This window comes from Bactrocera dorsalis, chromosome 3, assembly GCF_023373825.1.
Source record: "Bactrocera dorsalis isolate Fly_Bdor chromosome 3, ASM2337382v1, whole genome shotgun sequence".
NCBI lineage: Eukaryota > Metazoa > Arthropoda > Insecta > Diptera > Tephritidae > Bactrocera > Bactrocera dorsalis.
In genome coordinates this window covers 39,323,980-39,348,586 of record NC_064305.1, presented here as the reverse complement: position 1 = coordinate 39,348,586, position 24,607 = coordinate 39,323,980, and the positions used below count along the sequence as shown (strand labels likewise).

Below are 24,607 nucleotides of genomic sequence, written 5' to 3'. Positions count from 1 at the left end.
GTATGGCACGGTAAACACTGATCGACTCCTCAATTGAGCGGAGGCGCAAAATTGTTGGCTATAAAAATGTTGGCTGAGAAAAATCTGTGCTCAGTTGGTTTTGGCTGCCGGGCCTATGAATTGCAGTAACGATTAGTGAAACGGTAAACTATGTAACGAAAGCAAACGCGCGAATATTAAATAATTATATTAATTAAAATTGTGCAAATATTACAAATATCAAAATACAAAAATTTTAATTTCTTCGATAAACAGCATATTTTCCCCGTGCCGTTGTTAAATTATCAGTTCTAAATTGAATTATGGCCATATGTACGTACGACATAAAAATATGAAGATATAATAAAAAAAGATTGACTCAATAAATTCAAAACTTAAAATTATATATTTACGTACGCCTCTGCATAAAGTTTATCACATACTTATTACGTATTGATTGAAATGTAATTGTGTGTTTCAGTTTGAAGCGGTTTCAACCAGTTCCGCAATAACCGTGTTTTTGTTTAACATTTCCTTTGGCTTCGCGTGAGGTTTACCCAAGCCAACACCAATAATACCACCGGCACAAATAGAATAAAAAGTCAGTTGTGAATTGAAGTGCTGAGATTAGCCGTGAAGCAGCGAAGCATAACAACAACATAGGAGTAGAAGGTGAGTCGTCAATGCGCGATTTATTATGCGAATACTGTTAGCAATTTTAGTTTTATACCTTAATAAGCACAACAAATAGTTTCAGGTTCTTGGCTAATAACCACATACTAGAGGTCTGAATAGATTTGCATTAATTAAACACTTACTCTATGAATTGCACTGACTTAGCGCGTTGTTGCAACATGTGTACTTGAAATGTCTAAGCGTACACACACATGAAAATGTTAATTACTATTCCGGCGTTTGCCAAGGCTGAACCATTTTAGTTTCCCCACAAAAGAGTTAGAATTAGGTATTGTAAATATGTATGTGCTTAAAGTACATATGAAGTATATGTAAGTTTGCTTATGTTTCAAAGTTTGAACGATGGATGAGTATTTTTTTGATAAAAGCACGGAAGAGTTGAATAAAGTTCAAAATATCACTCTACTCTTGAGTATATATGTACATACTCGTACATATTTAAATTAATTTGGCAATTATGTAGCTCATCTCGTAGTAAATTAATTTGTAAAAAATAGCAGTTTTTTGTATAGTAAAATAGTTTCTAACTAGGTAATTGAACTACAATGTACATATACTCATATAGAAAGACAAATATGTACGACTATATGTATATATTTTGGCGAAGTCACAAGGTAGCACTGTTCATTTGCATTAACTCAATACTTTATTCAGCAACATCAAAAGCTACCTGCTGTCGAAGAATTATTAACTTTTGTTAGTGCAAAGTTAAAGCAAAAATAAAAACATTAAAAAGAACTCAACTGGATCCATTTAAACGTCACTATTTCAGTGGAAATATCCGGTATAAACAAACATTTGTATATGTACATATGTATAAGTGCCATAACGTCATTCTGCCCTTTTTAACAAAAGAATGAAATACAAAAAAAGAAATTTACCCGGATGTTGCTTCAGGATATGAAGATTCTGTAAATGTTTAATTTATTAAAGTGTTTAGTAGTCTGGTACAGACCACTTCTTAATGAATAAAAAAAGGTTGAACATTTCAGTGGAAATCATAGTCAATTGAAAGGACAATATTACTAAAGATATTATTTATTGATTACTTTATAATGTTAGAAGGTCTATTCGACATAATTCCATGTGAATCCAAAAAATGATATGGTAACCTCTGACACAGAGAGGCAAAGAGTTCAAGGATTATACGGTGTATAATAATTGTACAAAATTGGATCTTCCTAGCTTAAATCGTATTTTTTTCTATATTTTGAATAGTGAATTTCCAAGTTGCAATTATGAAAGACAGTACAATAGACGTACAGTACTAAAAACAATAATAAATACATAAGTCAATGTCAATTTCTATACGTTAACAATACCTCCCGTACTCATATTACACATACTGCTGTGCTGATATATCTCTAATTATTATACTCTTACAACATGTTGCTACAGAGTATAACAGTTTTGCCACCTAAAGATATCACCATACCATAAAGCATAACTGAGTACATATAAAATATCTCCCAAACCATTCAAGCTAAAATACCTAAACTAGCTCAAGATAAATAACACAAAAACCCCCACCGACAATGTGAAAATGGGTAAAATCGCGAACAGGACAAATCAACAGCTAACTACTTCAGAGATTTTAAATTTTACTCCCGTGATGGTATGCGACATCTTTATAGGAGCCGGTGTAAAAACTGGTCAATAGGCGTGGCATCGCCCACTTTTAAGTAAAATCACGTTCCTCAGGACCTGCTTGATTGATTCTCACGAAATTCGATACATAACATTCTTATTTCAGAGTGTGAAAATGGGCGAAATCGGACTGCAACCACGCCTATTCCCTTCCTTTAGCTTCCACATACCCAACACAACGATTTTCGAACTTCCAGTATGAGCACTCTTAATGAAAATGAGAGAGCGTGTTTTGCCGGTAACAGCGTGTCTTTGTGCCTAAAATGGATAAAATTGGGTGAAAACTCCATATGATTGGTGATGGTATAGTTACTACATGATGTACATATGTATATACGAGTATATGTATGTATGTATATAGTAAATATACAGTTGAATTTTCATAACTCGAATTGGCAATAGAAGTCAAATTACATATGTACAAATTTCTTTCATAACTCGAAGTTTTTTGTGTATTATAGTGATTCGAGTTAGGGAAGTTCAACTGTATACATAATTGCTTGGATTCCTATCCTCTGGTTAACGGTTTCCCTGGCTTTGATTTTTGCAAGTTGCAAGAGTGTACAATGTTCGGTTGCACCTGATCTTAGCCCTTCCTATCGCTTAAATATGATATTTCAAATAATCAAGTTTAATTTTTCCCTGCATCTTATAACTATAACCACAAAATTATGAAAGCATCTAAGCGTGAACCATAATCATAGTTAAAAAAATTCCAAATATTATTTTCTTTATTCATTCATGGTAACATGCTATGAATACTCGTACAATAAGACGTACATATACGTCTTTATGTAGTTATGCATGTACATAAGTATATCAGGGAATAAGTGAATGGTAAGCGCAAAACTGGCTATGACTGCTCAACAGTACCGAGACCTAGTAGCTCAGTATGACGCATATGCAATTTCCTTGATTTCGAACGAATGTCTAAGAGTTAGTGTTATTGCTAGCGGTTCCACGTATGAGATGGCTGCATTTTATGTTGCTGATCGGGTATTCACTGTGTCAGCGTAGGTAAACTAGGGCCTAGCAACGCATGTGACTCGCGGTCATGAATTGACTATACATAACGAAGCGACAATGACAGCAACAAAATTTCTTCATACATGTACATACATACATACGAACGTATGCACATACATCCATATCTGCAATTAATTTGTGCGCAGAAGCAATTGCTGTTTTCTTTATATTACCGTACTTTTTTGATTATAAGTATATCAGGTTTTTGACTGGAATTTTCATATTTTGAAAAAAATACATATGTATTCATCTGTCTATGTCAATGTTGTTGCCATCCAAATAGTCCCCATTCGATATTGTGCATGCTTCTTTCAATCGTCGGAATATTTTCCAAGCTTGATTTTTGAGATATCTTGTAAAACGACGGTGCCTTAACCACAGCCGCATAAGTGTTGCGTTAAATCTGTATCATCATAATCAAAGGTGAAGTACTGGTTTATTAAATTTTTAATCAACCGTACTTAGCAAACGAATCACAAAAAACACCGCGGAAGTTTTTATAGCTTGAATTATCATTAGATTCTCTCAAAGGAACGAATCACATTAACGAATTTTTGCAAATGGAAAAAACTATGGTTTTTTTCTTAGTCTCCCTCAACCATGGTAAAAAATCAACAGGCGCTTTTGTGTCCGTCCTTATTAAGTAAAATTTTCAGCCTAAGCATTTTTCTCCACCCCAGCACTACTTTGTTTGTAGCAGAAAAAAATCGACTTTTAACAAGCAAATACTTACGACACTTCTGTATGCATGCACTTGTGTACTTTCTGTATAGTCTCTTATGACAGTAGAGTGGGTACTTTGAACATATCTCCGTCCACACAGACATACTCTATTTGAACAGCTGAATATGAAATTTTGTGCAACTTCAGACTAAAGCACTTTATTATTTTTTTTCTAAACTAGTATAAAGAGTTCTGTGTTCTCGAATAACTCGGTGTAACAGGAGGTTATAAGATTAATCAAGTGCTTATATACCTTATTTATGGATAAATAGGCAAAAAAAAAACGAAAATAATTCAAAATAATTCTGAAAAGATATGAATTTATAATATTTTAAACGAAATTATAAGAAAATGCAGAATATACGTAGTACCTCCTTGATATATTTATCGTGTACGCCACTAAAACATTAAGTACACATTCATATGATAAATAAGCATAGCAATTATACATGTACTTGTTTATGAATGCTTTTATCTCGGCAATAATTTTAAAATGTGCAATCAGTCTAACAATGGTTAATGACATGGCCAATAAAATTGTCTACTGAGATAAACTGTAGTATACATACATATGTATTATTTAATACTACTCAACTTCAAAAATTCGCATATTATAAACTTTTATTTGAAAAAAGTCTTCATTTTTTGGAAGTAATTTGAGATATCCCAACAGGTAAATCTCAAAATAATAAATGGTTTTTGAAAAGTTATGCTCAAGCTAACTTGACCTAAATACATATATAAATGTAATAATATATGTATACTAGGGTGGGTCAATAAATTATTTTCTTTGCTTGGTACTCTGAAAAATTGGTTCTTAGACAACTCTAAGAAAATATATCTAATTATGATATCTTAATTTTAACGGGAAGATCCTCCGTTTTACAGTTTTCTTTTGTTTTCTTATTATCAGATATAAAAGCTTAAATATCACTACCAACCATTTGAAAAAATGCACGTATCTATTTCATTAATTTGTAATTTCATTATTTTAATGCAAATTTGTTTTCTAATGAATTATATAAATCAATGAAAAAAATTGGTATAAATTGGAAATCTCATAGTTTTGTAGAAAATTTACAATTCTACATGGTCCCTCATATATTTTTTTAAGTTCTTTACAATTCATGAAGTAACCGATTATTTGGATTTATTTCTAAAAAGAGAATTTGGCACTTTAACTTTTTGTAGTAAGAAGTGGGTTGAGGCTGATCGACTTCGCCGGGGCCCGAAACATGGTCATCTGTAGTACTAGATTCCAGTATAAAAAAATACATCAAGCTACCTGGATGTCTCCGGATCGAAAAGCTACCAACCAGATCGATCATGTTGTGATAGACGGAAGACACGTCTCCAGTATTCTTGAAGTGCGTACGCTCGGAGGTCCTAACATCGACTTGTTGCAGCCAAGATTCGCACCCGCTTCTGTGCAGCATAAACCGCACTTCAACAAACACAAGAAGGTTCGACGTCGAGAAGCTGCAAAGACAACAGATAGCCACACGATTTTCTACTCGACTTGCACTCTTGTCCTCTGAAAGCACTCGTCAACACCTCGGTATAAGGGAACTATGGGGCGGCATTTCAAGCTCCTTACGTACAACTGTAAACAAAACCATTGGTTTTCGGAATATGCAAAAGAACAGCCGGTACGATGAGGAGTGGCTTGCCGAAACGGAAAGAAAACAGACTGCCTACCTCGCAACGTTACGATCGACCACAACACGTGCGGGATGGGATTAATACCGAGAGTTGAAGAGGGAAGCGAGACGCATTTGCAGACAGAAAAATAGAGAGGCCGAAATGCGTGAGTATGAAGAGCTTGACAAGCTGGCCAACAGTGGTAATGCTCGAAAATTCTAAGAAAAAATGCGACGACTAACAGAAGGTTTCAAGACCGCACCATACTCTTGTAGGATACAAGAAGGTGATCTAGTAACCGATGCCCAGAACATACTAAAATTATGGAGGACTTCTCCAGCCTGCTGAATGGCAGTGAACACATAACACCAGGAGAAGCGAACCCGATTCCCCAGTCGATGACGATGGGCAGACGTTTCAGTGCCCCACCATGAAGAAGTTCAAATAGCAATTGCCCGTCTGAAGAACAACAAAGCGGCGGGGGCCGATGGAATACCGGCCGAGCTGTTGAAATACGGCGGCGAAGAACTGATAAGGAGCATGCATCAGCTTCTTTGTAAAATACGAACAGACGAAAGCTCTGCCCAATCCACAAAAATGGATACCCCACAATCTGCGCCAACTACCGTAGAATAAGTCTCCTAAATATCCCATATAAGGTTCTATCGATTGCATTTTCTTTCCAATTCACTATAGGTCAAATGAATGGTTTTTGAGGCAAAAAATCAATTTTTGAAGTGTACTATTTCAAAAAAAGGATAATGGCATTTTGTAACAAACATTTTGAAATACCCAAAAAAAAAAATTAGAGTCAGGTGGCAACCCATGTCTTAAAGCCAAGCTGTCAAAGTTGTAGTTTTTTTTGGTTTGTTTTGTTTTCTGACATTCACCTTTATAGTGCCTAACATTTAATCCATTGTTTAACAAAATATTATAATTGTATACAATTTTTATAAAATGGAAAATATTAATTCAGGTATGTAAAAAAAAATGTTATTAATAAGTTTCATAAAAATGTTGTTGTTGTAAATTTTTTGTTGCATCAAAGTGTGTCGTATTTACTGTGGAGTTTTGGTTATTGACCTGATGTTTCTTGGAGTAGTACTTTGTTTATTGGGACGTATTTGTTGAACAATATATATGTGGAGAAAGGTAATGATGTGTACTTTCATGTGGTTGTAATTTCAACTGCAGCCAACTGCAGCCCAACTGCTCTAAATTATTTATATTTTCCTTTTAAGATTCCGTAAAAATAAAAAATACGGATATAGTTAAATTTTGGTTAGATAATAACCGAAATGCTACGATTGTTGTCAACTGGATTTTCAAGAAATTTAATAGAAGTGTGGATGACGAATGTATGGCATCAATCAAAAAGAAAATTAACAATTTTTGTGCAACTGCTACCCAAAAGTGGAACAAGAACCAAAGATGTGCGAAGAGATTTGAGAACAACGAAAGTTTATGGCTATCAAATGTGACTAAATTTAAAATTTCTGAGAGTGATGTCGCAAACAAAAGAGGTCGCCCTCATGTTGGATACAGCGAGGGAAGTGCGAACGAAAACTTGCTTCCGAAGATACCAAATTATTGGTCCATGCTGCTTCAATATCAGCTTATGCATCAAAAGCAAATGATTTAAACTTTGTTTTAAAGGAAGCAGCTTCATCTCCGTCTAGCGCTACAAAAATGAGAAAAACTTTAACCTCCAATGACAAAAAACCTTTACCACTATCCCCCGAGGAAGCATTACTATTTTTGATAGAAAATAATTTAACAAAGCAACAGTACATAAACATTCGGCTAATGAGCAAGTCACGAAACTGTAATATTTATCCACATTACCAAAAAATTCAAGAGTGCAAACTGCAATGCCGACCTGATGGACTATCGGTAACGGAATCTTCAGCACAAATTCCTTTGCAGAGCTTGGTTAACCATACAGCAACAAGAATTTTGTCATACCAAGAAGAAGTTTTGATGCAAATAGAAGAGTTGAATGATGTTAGATTGGATTTAAGTTATGGTTTCGACGGTTCTACAGGACAAAGTTCTTTTAAACAAATATTCAGCAGCAATACCCCAGAAAGTTTAGATAACTCGCTATTTGTGACATCAATTATATCACTAAAATTAATCACATCGCATCATGAAACGTTTGTATTAATCGTACACCTCAATCTGTTCGTTTTTGTCGACCACTTAAAATTGAATTTAAAAAAACAATCTGGATATGCAAATAAAAAACCTTGAGCCCTTAGAATATTTTTTAAATGGTAGAAAAATATCAGTAAAATATGAATTTATAATGACTTTAATTGATGGAAAATTTTGAACGTACTTACGGAAACAAAGTCTTCTCAGTCGTGCCCAATATGTGGTGGAAATCCGAAGCAGTTTTTGTCAATAAAAGATTTAAGCTCATTAGTGTTTCAGCCAAAACCAACTTCATTAAAATATGGCATAAGCCCATTACACGCTTGGATTCGATGCCTAGAATTTGTTCTGAATCTTTCATTTAGACTTCATATTAAAAAATGGCAAATTCGAAATGCTGAGGACAAATTACTAATGCAACAAAGAAAAAGTGAAATTCAACAACAATTCTGGGAGAAAATGGGTCTTCATGTCCATAAACCGAAAAGTAACGGAAGTGGATCAACAAACGACGGCAATACGGCGCGAAAAGCATTTTCAAATCTGGAATTATTTGCTTCAATAACAAACGTTAACATCGAGTTTTTAAAACACTTACAAGTCATACTAATTGCAATTTCTTGTAATTTTGAGTTAAGTGTCGAAAACTTGAAGAGTTTTTGTTATAGAACTGCCGAAATATATTTTCAATATTATGAATGGTACCCAATGTCAGCTACGTTACATAAAATTTTAGCACATTCTTCACAAATAGTACAAGCCTCAATCATGCCTCTTGGATGCGCTTGAGAAAGTGCTTCTGAGGCGAGAAATAAATTTTATAAAAAGGATCGCATTGAGCATGCACGAAAAGACTCTAAGAACACAATATATCTGATGTTTTTAAAAGAGCCATGGATTCTTCTGACCCATTCTTATCCAGTATATGCCTAAAAACCGTCATTCAGCAAAAAAAAAAACTTGCAACTTCCAAGGGAAGTTATTTCTCTTTTAAAGATTCCAGATGTTCCTGAATATCAATTGCCGACTACGTCAAATGCTATCGCAAATGAAAATTTTTCTGATTTCGAATGGGAGGCAGAGGATCTATCTCTTTTTAATATAGAGTTAGAAGGTGATGAAACAGGGGACAATTTTGAAGTAAGAGTTATTTATAATATACTAACCTTTATAAAATTTAATGTTCTCTTTTTAGTGGAATTAAATCTTGATGGCATTGGAAGCACAAATTAACTTGTAAGCCGATCCCTAGCAAAAGAAGACTTACTTAATTTCATGGTTTTATGTTAATAATTTTATTAGTAAATAAATGTTATTTCTAGCAGAATGCTCCATTATCCAAGGACCGTGTTTTCTATTAATTCTCCCACCGCTAAGCTTACTTTTCCGGTCAATGCAAGTGGGCATTATAATAATTTTAACGTGGTAAACAATATAGTTACTAGAAGTGGGCGTGATTAGGGCGGATCGACTTGAGATTTTTATCGAAGAGTAAGATGCCCATCGTAGTCACCTGTTCCAAATTTTGAAGCTCTAGCTGCTTCCTGTGATTTCTTGCCTCAAAAACCATTCATTCGACCCATAGTGCAATTGTGTGAAAGATTAAAGCCCACCGTCAACAAACAGATTGAATAATTCGAGCTGCAAATCGAGAGGTACAATCTTCTATAAGAGTGTACAGCTGCTGATGTATGTTGATGATATTCATATCATTGGCCTTATCTCATTTAGTAGCAATATTAACAGGTAATCGATCTTTGGCATAAAATAATTCAATTAAAAAACCGGATATTTCCAACGAAAATAAATACTTATTATTCGCAGTTTTATCTCAGTATGCTTGGAGATATGTAAGATACAGAACAAAAAAGAGAAGTCCACTCAAATATTAAAATTTGTATACTAGAACAGATTTATAGTATATATCTGCTAAAACGTTTAATAGGTCCCTTTTTAAATTTAAAAGAAGTTAGATTTGGCCATCATACTTAAAATATATATTGCGATATTTATGTTCGAGTTCAAATACAAAATTGAATTGAAATTGAATCAACTAACAATCACGTTGATTTGTATAGGGAAGATAATTGCAACTCAACTTGTCAACTTGTTATCGATAATATTGAATTGCAAAATTAAAATATTGTTGGTTAGTAACACGCTATATCTTCTGAAAGAATTTGAATTTTGAGAAACCCCTTCAAGGAGACATTTTTGAATATCTAAGCTATTAAATTGCGAAAAATAGTTTTTTTGATTTTTACAAATTCTTAGACTAGAATACCCCATTAAGTGAAGCCAATACAAATAATTCTACTCCTAACATCACTTTTGTTCATTTATGTAAATCGCCCATTTTGACAAAAAAGGGACTATAAATAGATGCAAAAATTGATACATATTATCTTAAAATTATAAAGTAATAATACAAAGTAATTAATGAATCATATAGTCACGATCATGGCACCATACAGCGTATACTTTATCAGAACTTAGAGTATTTTATAGCAGTACTAATACCATAATGTGCAAGTTTAAGCGCGCTCAAAGCAATAATTGTAAAACACTTATTGAATAATATAAGAAGCATTCATCGTTTAACATTTAACGAGAAAATAATCAGTATGATACTGAAAAATAACAAATTTTGCTTCTAGTCAAAAGAGATGAATCACAAACTGGATGAAATAAAATTCCCCCTAAAGGGTAACAAAAAATTATAAAGTATAGTTCAGAGAATAATATTTGCGTGCAAAAAAGTGGGAGTTTACAAATAAATACTTTTATTTTATTACATTCAGGCTGTAGTAATCGTCGACTGCGAAATCGTGACAAAAATTTTTCACATTACATATAAAATTAGACAATAACAAACATTTACAAATACTTTTTAAAAATACCGGTTTTCTTTACGCGACTAATTCGAGAAAAAAATGTTTATTTTTTTTAATGAACTCTTGTTCAATTGTGGTCACTGACACGTACAATCCATACAAATAAATACTTTTACTTTATTATATTCAGGCTGTGTAATCGTGACGAAAATTTTACACATTACATATAAAATTAGACAAATACAAATATCTACAAATACTGTGCTTTTCAAAAACTTTTTTTTTTTAAATCGTCTCTTGTTCAATTGTGGTCACTGACGCGTCCAATTCGATCACTTTTTTCGATCTCTTTATGTTGATGCCTTCGTGAATGCTCAAAATAAATAACGTTTTGAAGGACCTTTCTAACGAAGCATTCATAAGATCCCAAATTGACTATTTAAAAATCGCGAAGTATTTAAATACGAGTTGTATATTTTGGAAGTGGTGATCGACCATTTTGGAGAAATTGTAAATGACTAACCAGAAAGAGGAAGGAATCACTAATCATCTAAAAGTGAGGACAAAGCTATTGTTTCTCTGTTTGAGATAAAACGACTCGCCAGTCAAAGAGCAATTAAAAAATATTTAAAATTAGATGTAGTATTGAACACAGCTGTACAATAATGAAACCTTTTTGTAATTTCTACAGACGCGTCAACTTTTGTATTGTTCAACCTCTTCATACGCGTATGTCTAAGAAAGGGACAAACATATACTCGTATTCAAAGGAGTGTTAAGCACCCGTAAAAGGTGCATCTCACTTCTCATTAATTTGGCTTTGAGGTGCTTCATAGAAAAATTGAACACCGTTAGAATGATAAAATTTTATAAAAAGGTTTCACTGAAATGCTTCACGGTAAAAATAAGGCAATCATCCGAAGCATAGAAGTAGATTATGTACCCAATGAAAACAAGATTAGATTAACCATCACAGTCACCATCCAATAGAGAATTTTTTGGCTTTAATGAAAGCCAAAATATCAAGAAAATGTTTAAAGTCAACAAAAAATTTTCTTCAGCTAAATTAGTTGCAAGTTGCCTCAAAGATGTCAGACTATAATTGACAACGCGTGAGATTGGAGAAAGTATTAAATAAACGTCAGCTATAACAAAACAATGTATTTTCTATAATTACAACAACCCTACCTACATTTTGGAAACCCGAAATGTTATTTTTTTAACCCACTGTACATAAAGACCGCAAGGAATCGTTTGGAATTCAACAACTTTTACTAGTTTAAACAAGAAAATTATTTATTCATTTCTTGGTTACTTAGGTTTCATGCATTTACATTTTACTTCTAGAACACTTTCTTTACAAACATACAATGGAGCTACCTCATGAAAATCCAGCCTTTATTGGAGATGACGGAAAATCTGCACGCGGCCAACCGAGAGTCTTGCGAAATTCGGATGAAGAGGCAGTAAGTACTGCTGTGTTATGGTTGTAAAATAAAACTCAAATCAATTTTGTTTTTGTCCAAATAGAAGCTTTCTGAAAATGATTCTAAGAAGAATGAACGCGCCACGTGGGGCAAAGGTGTAGAGTTTCTTTTCTCTTGTATTGCCATGTCTGTGGGACTGGGGAATGTATGGCGCTTTCCTTTTACGGCGTTGGATAATGGCGGTGGTGCTTTCTTGATACCTTATCTAATAGTATTATTTTTAATTGGTAAGCCGATTTATTATTTGGAAATGGCGATAGGACAATTCTCGAGCAGTGGATCAGTGAAAGTATTCAACTTGTGTCCAGCGATGAAGGGTAAGGAAGCATCTTTAGTTGCAAATATATTCATTTGCATCTGTATCTTATGAATTTTAGCTGGAGTACATGCCTGCGTACGTAGTTATACATATTTTATGCTTATGTATCTTACAAAAAGTTGAGAAACAAGTTAACAGAATTAAAAATGTAGCATACAAATTGAAGGAAACTGTTTTATAACATTTTGATTGTATGTATGTAGTACGGTTTTCCAGAAAATTTAATTTATTTTATGAAATATTCTCCTTTAATCATTTATCATTGTTAAAATTTAGAGTCAAGACAATTTCATAGGCTATACTAAGAACACAGCACCGAATGGAGACATTAGAAATACATACATATGTATATGACAGCAGCGCTACCTAAGGGATTGTATGATATATAAATACTTGATATTTCATGTAGAGATTTTAATTACAAAGCAAGTTTTATACTTTATATCAGTTATGTTAGTTGAGTTTAAAGCTACTCCTTGATAGCATTGACCACAGACGAGATCTATAGACATAGTATGCATCTAAAGACAGCCGAGTTAGGTTATAGTAGTAAAAAAACTCTTGTGAGTTACAAGGTCATAATCCGAATGAACTGTAAGTATCCACAAATTGTAATTAAATTAGAAAAAGGTGCTGTGTTCGTATAGATAATATAACTAGTAAACACCAGGATATGAACATAGTTGATTATATACCGGAAGTGGATATAGTTTATTGTTTTAAAGTCGAAACCCCTACATGCATTTATGAAATCAATTTCCAACTAAACGTATATACATACGTACATATGAATATACCTATATCAAGGCATGTTCTTCCTTCAATTCTAAGTATTTTAATGGATTCGTTCGTAAATTTTTTGTGAAATTTGTCATACCATGTAATACTTTAATTTCCTCTCATATTTGTGAATGCTTCTGATCATTCGAAAGGTATTGGTATTGGTCAAGTGTTGTCCATTTCGTTTGTGACCACCTACTATGTGGCCATTATGGGCATGATTGTACGCTATTTGTTTGATTCATTCAAATCCCCGCTACCGTGGACAGTCTGTGACGATGCATGGAGTGAAGCCTGCGTTGCATCTGGCACAATGCCCGCGCCAGAACCCATAATAGAAATTTCAACTGGAGTGTCATCAGTAGTAAACAACAACACATTACACAATGTCAGTACGCTCATAAACGCGAGTGTTATGCCTCATCATACCAAAACCATTTCATCTGCAGAGTTGTATTTTATGTAAGTTTAATATTATATATGTTTCTTAAATAATTACAGTAAGATTGTATTTGTATTACTAACCGACATGTTCAGTAAAATATAACATATTTGTGCTTTCAAAAATTTCCCTGTCATCCATTCAATTCGCTTATTTCCTTGGTATTCAGTTATAATCAAGCCCCATTTGAAATGCATATGTATCTGATGCTGATTTTACAGTTATTGCGTGAGACATTCGTAAATCAAATCGATTTAATTAATCAATAAAAATTGCTTCGAGCCGGCACGTCAAATTGAAATATTTTCACAAAACATTTTGCGTAGGTACCCTGTCGGGAAAATGCTTCGGCACTTTACCAAAAGAGAGAATTTTGTATCGCGATATTCACTTTTCTATATTTTCGACCATGTATGGATGTGTGTACGAAGCATTAAAAAATAGGTCGATTAAGAAAAACGAAAGTGTAAATCGGTTTTGTGATTGAAAGTTTAAACTCTAAACAATCGTCCTCGCGTCTATTACAATCAAGAGGTCATGACTCAAACCGCGATTAAAACACAGATGTATTTTTAGTATAAACTTTTATTGTAATTTTCATTTTAATACTAGTTTCCACTTATTATACGAGTAGCAACAAGCAAAAGTAATTTAGCTGGCTAATTTGGATTCACAGATTACTCCTAAAGAAGAGACTGACACTCCTCGCAGTGGTATCGAGTATGCCCGTCTTAATTGTCTTATAGTGCGAATCAAATAGAAGTTAAATATATTAAAACAAATAAAACACGGGGCAGTTACTTCAACTAAACACGAGTATAAACTGCTTTACAACTTGGATAAACCGCAAGCCGAACTATATACAGTGGCAAGCAAAAGTGAGTGCATGTTTGAAAATTCTATGTTTCAATATCTGTAACTTCCTCAATATTAAATCAAATTCAACCAAATTTTCAGCATTAATTATTTATTATGTACTTAAAAAAATGACATTTGTAAAAAAGTTAAACTAAAACAAAAAAATTGACTTACGGTCAAAAACTTAAAATATGAGCAATGCACTCAGTTTTGCACATTATGAAATCTTCGAATAAATTGAGCATATACTCAATAATTCTCCATAAGTAGTCTAATTAACCGTTACCTTTTGACATATTGAGTGCTTATAAATAAATTTAACAGTTCTGCTTATCAGTTTAGTGGGCTTTGTTTATTTGTGAAGACAAATTTATTAAAAATGCGCAAAATTTCAGAATCAATTGAAGATAGTGTAGTGGTAATACTAAAAAATAATTTATCTTCACGCACTATTGCAAAAAACTTAAAAATAAGTCAAAAAACTGTTATGGCTGTAAAAAAAGAAGATTAGTTGTTGTTGAATCCAATTTCGGTGGCCGCCCAAAACTGCTTACAGATGCGGATGCTCGTGCAATGGCACAAAATTTAAAAAAAGATAAGCGGGTAACACCCAAAAAAGCCGCAGAAATGCTGGACAAGAACGTTAGTGCCTCGACTGCTCAGAGAGCATTACACAGAATTAGTTTAATATCCGCAATAAAAAAAAGAAACCAGCACTGTCTGATAAAAATATAAAAGCGTGTTTGGCATTCTGCAGAAAGTATCAGGATTGGACAGAGGATGACTGGAAAAGGGTTATTTGGTCTGATGAAAGTAAAATTAATAGATTTCAGTCCGACGGCAAACAATATTATTGGCGCAGACCACATGAACGCATTCAAAAACACCACGTCAAGCAAACCTTGAAACATGGTGGTGGAAGCTTAATGATATGGGGGTGTTTCACGTGGTGGCATATGGGACCACTCGTAAAAATTGAAGGCATCATGAAGAAGGAAGACTATCTTCAAATATTACAAACAAATTTGCCGGATTTTTTGGACGAGTGCACATATCCAGAGGAAGAAATGGTTTTTCAGCAGGACGGGGACCCGAAACACACGACCAAGATAGTGAAAAAATGGTTGGACGAACAGAAATTCCAGAAGCAAATGTGGCCTGCGCAAAGCCCAGATTTAAACCCAATCGAAAATTTATGGTCCTTGGTAAAAAGACGATTGGGTTTTAACGAAAGGGCCCCAAAAAATATGGCAGAACTTATGGAACGCGTTCGGGACGAATGGACAAACATTCCTCGGGAAACCATACAACATCTGGTTGAAAGTATGCCCAGACGCATCGCAAGTGTGAAAAAAAAAACAAAGGTCTTTGGACAAAATATTAAATTTCTTGTGTATATGCTCAATTTATTCGAAGATTTCATAATGTGCAAAACTGAGTGCATTGCTCATATTTTAAGTGTTTGACCGTAACTCAATTTTTTTGTTTTAGTTTAACTTTTTTACAAATGTAATTTTTTTAAGTACATAATAAATAATTAATGCTGAAAATTTGGTTGAATTTGATTTAATATTGAGGAAGTTACAGATATTGAAACATAGAATTTTCAAACATGCACTCACTTTTGCTAGCCACTGTAGTTTGTTAATTGCCGGGTATTTTTCATGTGTTTGTATCCTTCGTAATGTTAATTATCAAATTCTGTGCAGAAATATACCACTTACTAACTGCTTCAGAACAGAAGCAAACGTAGCTAGTTAAATTAATATTTCCTGTAATCATTTTAATCTGTATTTTGTGTAAATCCTCGGTATTTTTCAGAAAAAAATTGATTGCCCGACGTAATGAGATTCTAAAGTAAACCTGCTTTTCGAAAAATTTGTGTAAATCTCATTTCTCACTAGTGCGATTTTAATAAAAAAAGAAATAGTTCTAAACCTATTTTGTGAATAGTTTATGCATAAACAAAAAAATATAATTCTCACACAATTCAACTATCAGCTGGCTGTTACCGCTTTACAATGTTCGTCAATGGAAGCGCTTGCCATTAAAAAAAGTATTTCGCATGAGACTAAATATCATCAACAATAATATATCATGCAATAAACTAAAAAATATGTATCGCATGCGACTAAAATATTATCAGTAACTTCATTACTTCTTATTACTTACATATATACCAATGTATATATTCTACTACCAAATATAGTATATAAACTAAATACTTTAAAGGAAATGCCATAGTTGTGCAATTGGCTAATATATATAATTCATTTAGATGACTTATAAAAAATTTAGTTTCCTTTTATAATTTTTTCTTCCATGAGATTTGTACCTGAAACCCGTCATATGTTCATTTTCGGTGATGTTGCAGAGTACGTCGCTGTCATATTGCATACCGCTTTCTAAGTTTTAACCTTATTTTTTAAACTTCTAATTTCGTTTTTAGTTCATATCCCTAAAACACATATATTCATATCACAGTTTTATCTACAAGAGTGTATGTACACGCTTGTACTTATACATAATGCTATTCACTACTACATTCTATTTGCATATAACACTTTCAAGGTATTGGCTTAGGGCAGGCTTTCATGGTATACCTATTGGCTACATATTACGAGTCCATATGTGCACTTATCGCATACTATCTGGTGCAATCATTCCGTGACCCGCTGCCCTGGTCCTACTGTCGACCGGAGTGGGGATCGAATTGTTTTGATTCTGCGCCTCGTAGTTGGCTCGATGGAACCAAATTCATAGACACAGTTCGAACTGCCAATTGGAGTTTGGTTTACAGTAATCTAACAAAGGACTATAATAAGCGCATAATCTCGAGTTCGGAATTTTATTTTGTGTAAGTTACACCTAAGAGTTGTATGGAAATTGTTTTTTTTTTTAAGGTTGTGGATTAAAATAATATCATTAGCTATTTTTTTGTCTGATTTAATCAAACTTGAATAACTGCAGCAAGGATGTACTGCGCGAGAAGGATAACATTGATGACGGTATTGGTTTGCCGAACTGGGAACTGGTGTTAGGACTTCTTGTATCGTGGACAACAATATTTTTGGTTGTACACAGAGGTGTGAAAAGTTCAGGCAAAGCTTCGTATTTTTTGGCTTTATTTCCCTATGTAATCATGGCTGTGTTATTGGTGCGCGCAGTCACTTTACCCGGTTCCGCGGACGGCATAATCTTCTTTATAAAACCCGATTGGAGCAAAATTCTGGATCCCAAGGTGTGTATATACGTTAATGCATTAACCAATAAACTCTAATAAATCATTTTTGTAGGTTTGGTATGCCGCCGTCACTCAGTGCTTTTACTCACTATCCGTCTGCTTTGGTAACATAATCATGTACGCTTCGTACAACAAGTTTGATCATAACATCCATCGCGATGCAATGATTGTCACCACATTGGATACGTTCACATCCCTTATATCGGGTTTTACCATATTTGGCATTTTGGGTAATTTGGCCTATGAAATTGGTACAGATGACATCGGTACAGTAGTTAAAGGTGGCACCGGACTTGCATTTATTTCGTACCCGGATGCGATTTCCAAATTCAAAACGTTGCCGCAAATATTTTCAGTACTGTTCTTCTTGATGCTCTTCATTCTTGGCATCGGCTCAAACATAGCAATGACATCATGTACCATAACGGCAATACGAGACAGCTTTCCCCACATTAAGCAATGGCACTGTGCATTGGCTATATCCGTTATTAGTTTCTTTATTGGGTTAGCCTATGTGACACCGGTAAGAGAGTCAGTTATAACAAAGTTCTTTATGCTTAGTTAGTCGTATACACTTCTAGGGAGGCCAATTTATTTTGACTTTGGTGGACTTCTATGGCGCTTCTATGATCGCACTGATCTTAGGCATACTGGAACTCTATGTTTTGGGTTGGGTTTATGGCGTGGATCGGCTATGCACGGACATCGAATTCATGATTGGCCATAGAGTAGGCAACTATTGGCGTTGGTGTTGGGCACTCATCACACCCGGCATTATGACATTGATTCTGATTTACTTTTATGCGACATATGAATCGTTAACCTACAACAATGTTCACTATCCAAGCTGGGCGTATGGTAAGTGCATTGTAAATTCTTACATAAGAATTAAAATAACAAAAATATAATTTATTTTGTCTGCATTTGCAGCATTGGGTTGGACAATTACTGCCTTGGGTGTGCTCCAAGTTCCAATATGGGCAATAGTGGCTATTATACGCCAACCAGGAGAAAGTTTAACCGAAAAAGTCCATGGTGCGTTCAGACCCGTAAGTAACTGGGGTCCATCAGATCCCTTACTTCGCGAACAATACAACAAAGATCTGGCACACGACAACGACTCGAGTAACACAAGTTGCTGGAGTAAAATCAAGAAGAACTTAACTGGTTAACCATTTTGATCAAGTGATTTTTAAAACAGCGGGTGCTGTTTACGGCTTGCCAAATTTTTGTATTATAGATATTAAAATAAATGTGAAAACTTATTATCTAAATTATCTTAAACATGTACTTACCATAATTTAAAATACTTCGCCAGTACAAGCTTTAAATAAAAAACATTTCTCAAAACTTTTTAACAAAAACCAAATGCTACCTATTATTTATTAAATTTAATAATATTAAAACTCAAAAGACTATTTCGAAATTATGAAGATATGTACAGATGTAGCCTATGATTTCCATATCTTTGTAAGTGGATTTATTTTTGTATATACTTGCCAGCTTCAGCATCAAGTATGAGTAGTAGTTCACCATTTTTAGGCGAAACTTTTCCAGCTGGTAAATTCTCCATATCAACGAAGACACGCTATGTTTAACAAACGAAACAAGTTTATTTGAATTGTTATTGTTATTATTGGCAATACTCACTTTAACCATTTCTGCTTTGCTTGTACCGCACATAGCAAACATACAACACTTGGCATTGTTGATAAGCGGCAAGGTCATCGTGACCCTCTGTGGCGGCAGTTTAGGTGAATCGGCAATGGGTGCTATCAATAGCGTTTTCTCATCGAGCAGCGCGTGTTCGGGAAATAACGAGCAGGTATGACCATCAGGCCCCATCCCCAGAAGTAACAAATCAAACTCAGGTATTGAACCAATGCTTGCACCGAACTCTGCTCTTATTTTTTTCTCATAGTCAGCGGCGCATTCTGCCAGTGGCAAATTCACGTTAATTGGTTCAAATTGATGTAACTGTAGTTCTGTTTGTGGCACCAGTTTAATTTTATAAGCGCCGTAAGTTGATTCCGGATCTGTTTCATCAACATATCGCTCGTCACAGAAGAAAAATTTCCATTTACTCAAGTCAGTTTGAATACGTGGAATTGCTTTGCTTAGGAAATTTAACACGGAACCACCTTAATAATTAAAACATATTTTACTGTTATTTTGTTTAAATCAGGGTATAGGTCGGTATACAGAATAAGGGTTATAAGGTCACTCAAGTACACAAACATTGCTGCTTAGCAACCAGAAAGAATAAAACACAAACGCACCTGAGAGTCCAACGCGAAAGACGCCGCTTTCAACAATTGCTCGTTTTGCGCATTTCGAAATTTCGGTTGTAAGTCGCTCGATCACCTCTAATTCATTGGCCACAACTATTTTCGACATTACTTCAATAAATGTATATAATATACTATGGATTTCTAATAATTAACTTCGGAACACGTACGCGCCGGTGTATCTATCTTCAATGTAGTTCGATAATTTGACAATCAGCTGTGAAAATAAGCTTTGACCACTTGTTGCGTGTCATTGGCGATAAGCCATTCCAGTGAGCACCAACACATTTATATGTAACTACATACTTATGCTCATACAAATCCATATAAATATAATAAGCAGAGCGAGTAAAAAAGCTTTTTCATATGAGCTTTGCGAAAAAGCTACTGCAGAAGCTTACTAGTCAGACAAAAGAGAAAAATTTAATCGAAACTAAACTTTCAAAACTTGTAAAGCACAAAGGAATAACTTTATGTTTATATTCATTTCGTTACTAATAAATATCGGCACAACGAGAACGAATTTTCATATCGATTCATAAAGATTACAAGTATATGTATGTACTTACGAAAAAATGTTAGTCGTAGTAGGTTATGAGAAGTGATAGGGTTGTGCAAAGTAACTGTGAAAATTATACTATAATTCTTGCATATGAATAACAATCTTAAAGTTCCACAAGATTTCATAAAACCATAATTTAAAAAACAAATAATAATAATATTTGTACCAAAATATACATATGTACATACATAAGGAATGTATTAACATTTTATACGAAGTACATACAGCCGTTGGCAACTAATTAGAAACCATCCTTATTTTTTATTTAATGATCTTTCTTTTTTATTAAAATACATACAATGAAATATTGTTAGTAAATTTTATTTAAACATACTTAGATGAAACTTAAAAACAAAAAGAAAATGGTTTATTGAAAATGCGTTTTTAAAGTTTTTTTGTTTGAATGTGTGAAATCCACGAGTTTTTTCAAATACTTTATCAAAAAAAATTATGATACTAGAGAAAATAATATACATATGTATGTATTTACCTTTGATATTTGGTTGCATATCCCTTTTATTTTAACGCTGCCTCACATCGATTACGTATTGATGTAATAAGACTTCGACAGCGCCCCACTGGTATTGCTTCCCACGACGTTTTTACTTCCTCAAAATGGACATCCATATTAGGTACATTTTTGGCGCTGACGACTCTTTTAACATCACACCAGAGATGTTCAATGGGGTTCAAGTCCGGACTGGATGATGGCCATTCCAAAACATTGATGGAATTTTCGTGAAACAACTTTTTCGTTAACTTTGCCGTGTGCTCTGGATCGTTATCCTGTCAAAAATAGAGCTGCGTATAGCAGGTGAACAACTGCAGCATCTTTCCCATTATAAATCTTGAAGGTAAAAATTTAAATTTATAGTAACCAATGGGTTGGGTTTGGTATCGCGCCGGTTAATTTTGGCTCACAGTACCTAAACGAGAGAACCAAATTGAAAATTTTAAACACGCATGTATACTTAAATTATTGAAATTTATTTTAAAACATATTTTATAAAAATCGGTTCACAAATTTTTCCAAAACTTCACTTTAAAAAATGCTATTTTTTTGCAAATTTCTCAATATATGCTAGTTAGGGGTATAACTTTTTTGCAACATAATATTTACATGGCCGTACATGATGAGCAATTGTGAAAAAATATTAACTGCGTTTTTACTTTTTTGTTTTCTTTCAAAAAGTTCCCGCACCAACGCAATTGAATTTTTTTTATTTTGATAAAAAAAAAAATGTGCAAAAAACGCGTTTAAAGTTTTCAAATCCCATAAGCCTCAATGTAAAAATTTGCACTATTTTGTGGATATCTCAGAAACCATGCATGATTTTGATATAAAATTTTGATACGATATAAAACACCATAAAATCTACGTTTCGGCATCATTGACACGAAAAACGTTTTTTTTTGAGTAGGTATGATTTCTTTATCGGGAGCAATATTCCGATAAGAAAACGCAGAAATATTTCTACATTTTGTGAAAAAAAAATAATACGCCCATAAATAGAAAAAAAAGCATCACCGAATATTATCAAATACGTAAAAGAACGCAGTGAAACAAACATGGTAATCGCATTCAACAAATTATTTGATGTAACGAATAAAAACGGTATGTGGCTTGGTACTGAAGATAAAGAGCTGTATGAACTCCAAATAAGAACGAACGGAGAAGTTGGGTACACAACTACTAAGGATGTAAAGCTTCACCCATCCATAGCTTTCAAAATGAAAGAAAATACCTCCGTCAAAAATAATAATATATTAAACTCATCAATATCTTCAATATCATCAAGCGACGCGAACGATGATTGCTGCGTCCCGAATTATGAAGAATTTGAAGTACCTTCAAGGCTTAAACAAGCGAATTGTTCAACAAAGGCAGCAGTGAAAATAATAACAACTGCCAATGTGACCACCAAAAATGCTGCTAAAATATGCAAAGAATTGGCGAAATCAGGAGTTAATATAACAACACCAACACAGCCAGGAATTTTAAAAGCAGCAAAAAAAGCAGCAGAACGTTTGGAAGAAGATTATAAGACTTCACTCAAGAATAATATTTGGTGTCTTCATTTTGATGGGAAGAAATTCGGTAAAAGAGAAATACAGGCCGTGGTGCTAAAAAATGAGTTCAGAGAAGTAAGATTGGCGGTCTTGGATCTTGATAATGGAAGAAGTTCAACCATATTTGAAGGCATCAAGGAAGTTCTCGATAATTTTCAACTGTGGGGATCCATCAAAATGATTGTGTGTGATACAACAACCGTCAATACAGGACATAAAAATGGAGTTGTTGTCTCACTCCAAAAATACTTTTCAACAAAAGGTTTACATTCACCGCAATATGTGGGCTGTCAACATCATATTTTAGATCTGATTTTAAGACATGTAATGGATGAGTCACTGGATGGAAAATCAATATCACCAAATATTCCCTACGATATATTTTCAGAAATGATCAATAATTTCGATGCTCTAAAACAAAGTTTCGCTCAAGGCAAAGAAAAATTGAAAGTAAGATGCATCAAATGGCGCGATGACATGCAGTATCTGTATGAGCTGGGACAAGCGTTCAAATATTATGAAAAAAATAAAATCTTTCCTTATATAAAATTTAAGACTCTACCATCGTTAAGCAACGCCCGTTGGAACTCAAGGGCTATACTTTGCATTTTGACATTCATACTCATTGCCAAACACTGAACAAAACTGTTGCCTATTTGTCAATTTATATGCGGCGCTTGGTATGACGTATGGTTTTCCGACCACCGTTTTCATGCAAATGACTTCACAAAATTAGAAGCATCGGTAAAGCCTTTTAAAGCAGCGCACAAATGTTTTTTTAAAACACTGGGTGAAGGAAGACTCATTTATTGCAAACCAACAGCGCTCGAATATATGCGCAGAACTAGCCATCAAATTGATACAAGACATTTATCCGAAATGTAAATCTAAGCGCAGTTTAAATCTTAAGTTTATTGCTTCTAACTCTAGATAAAATATATGTTTAATAAAAAATAAAGAAAATGAATTAACAAAAACTGTATTTTTTCTTATATATAAATAATAATAAATAATATTTGTTGCAAAATAATCAAAAAATACTTTTTTTTGAGTTAATTATGCCGAAACGTAGATTTTATGGTGTTTTATATCGTATCAAAATTTTATATCAATATCATGCATGGTTTCTGAGATATCCACAAAATAGTGCAAATTTTGACATTTAGGCTTATGGGATTTGAAAACTTTAAACGCGTTTTTTGCACATTTTTTTTTTATCAAAATAAAAAAAATTCAATTGCGTTGGTGCGGGAACTTTTTGAAAGAAAACAAAAAAGTAAAAACGCAGTTAATATTTTTTCACCATTGCTCATCATGTATGGCCATGTAAATTTTTATTTTTGAAAAAATTGTTAAAAGTTATACCCCTAATGCTAGTGTATTTTCATCTGTTGTGCATTGTACCAAACCAATTATGGATACATTTTCACGCACATATATTACTTATGAATTATAAAAACCACTAGTATTGTTTTTAATTGCTTTTGATTGTTAATTTCTTTGTAAATCTTTAAATAAAATACACCTTTTCTGCATTAAGTGCAATAATGCGAAAAACCAAAATGACTGCCTAATTTGAACTGTCAAATTGCCGAGAAAGCACGAACAAAAGGGAATAAATTAAACCCAGTTAGCAACAAATTTGTGAAGTGAACGCGAAAAGGTGTTCAGTGCTAAAATACTGTGGATGGCGTAGCCGGTGTTGGACCGGCCAGGGTTATTTTTTTAAAGCGCGGCCGAAAACCGCACACGCAAAAAAGAGTTCTATGCGAAAAAAAATTGATACACTCCGGTGTTGGACCGACCAGAGTTATTTTTTTAAAGTGCGGCCGAAGGCCGTCAACGCAGAAAGGA

At 33.8% G+C, this 24,607-nt stretch overlaps 2 protein-coding genes across 4 annotated transcripts; one reads left to right on the top strand and one right to left on the bottom strand.

Annotated features, from left to right (window-relative positions):
• On the top strand, positions 1-19,202 carry LOC105228677 (sodium-dependent nutrient amino acid transporter 1). 3 transcript variants are annotated; one of them, XM_011208618.4, is made up of 9 exons: positions 1-143; positions 461-651; positions 12,051-12,169; positions 12,234-12,507; positions 13,442-13,751; positions 17,560-17,830; positions 17,886-18,356; positions 18,415-18,691; positions 18,764-19,202. In XM_011208618.4, exons 3-9 carry the CDS (start codon positions 12,074-12,076, stop codon positions 19,003-19,005), a joined length of 1,941 nt encoding a protein of 646 aa, XP_011206920.2. In that variant the 5' UTR covers positions 1-143; positions 461-651; positions 12,051-12,073; the 3' UTR covers positions 19,006-19,202. The 3 variants fall into 3 exon arrangements, with proteins under 3 accessions (XP_011206920.2, XP_011206929.2, XP_011206903.2); XM_011208627.4 differs by lacking the exon at positions 13,442-13,751 and adding an exon at positions 17,161-17,446 and having other exon boundaries at positions 80-312; XM_011208601.4 differs by having other exon boundaries at positions 80-312.
• Positions 19,174-20,340, bottom strand: LOC105228674 (probable 6-phosphogluconolactonase). The gene is made up of 3 exons (XM_011208586.3): positions 20,113-20,340; positions 19,484-19,974; positions 19,174-19,421 (listed from the first exon to the last, which is right to left on the bottom strand). The coding sequence occupies exons 1-3, from the start codon at positions 20,228-20,230 to the stop codon at positions 19,314-19,316; spliced, it is 717 nt and encodes a 238-aa protein (XP_011206888.2). The 5' UTR covers positions 20,231-20,340; the 3' UTR covers positions 19,174-19,313.
• Positions 20,341-24,607: the final 4,267 nt, after the last annotated feature.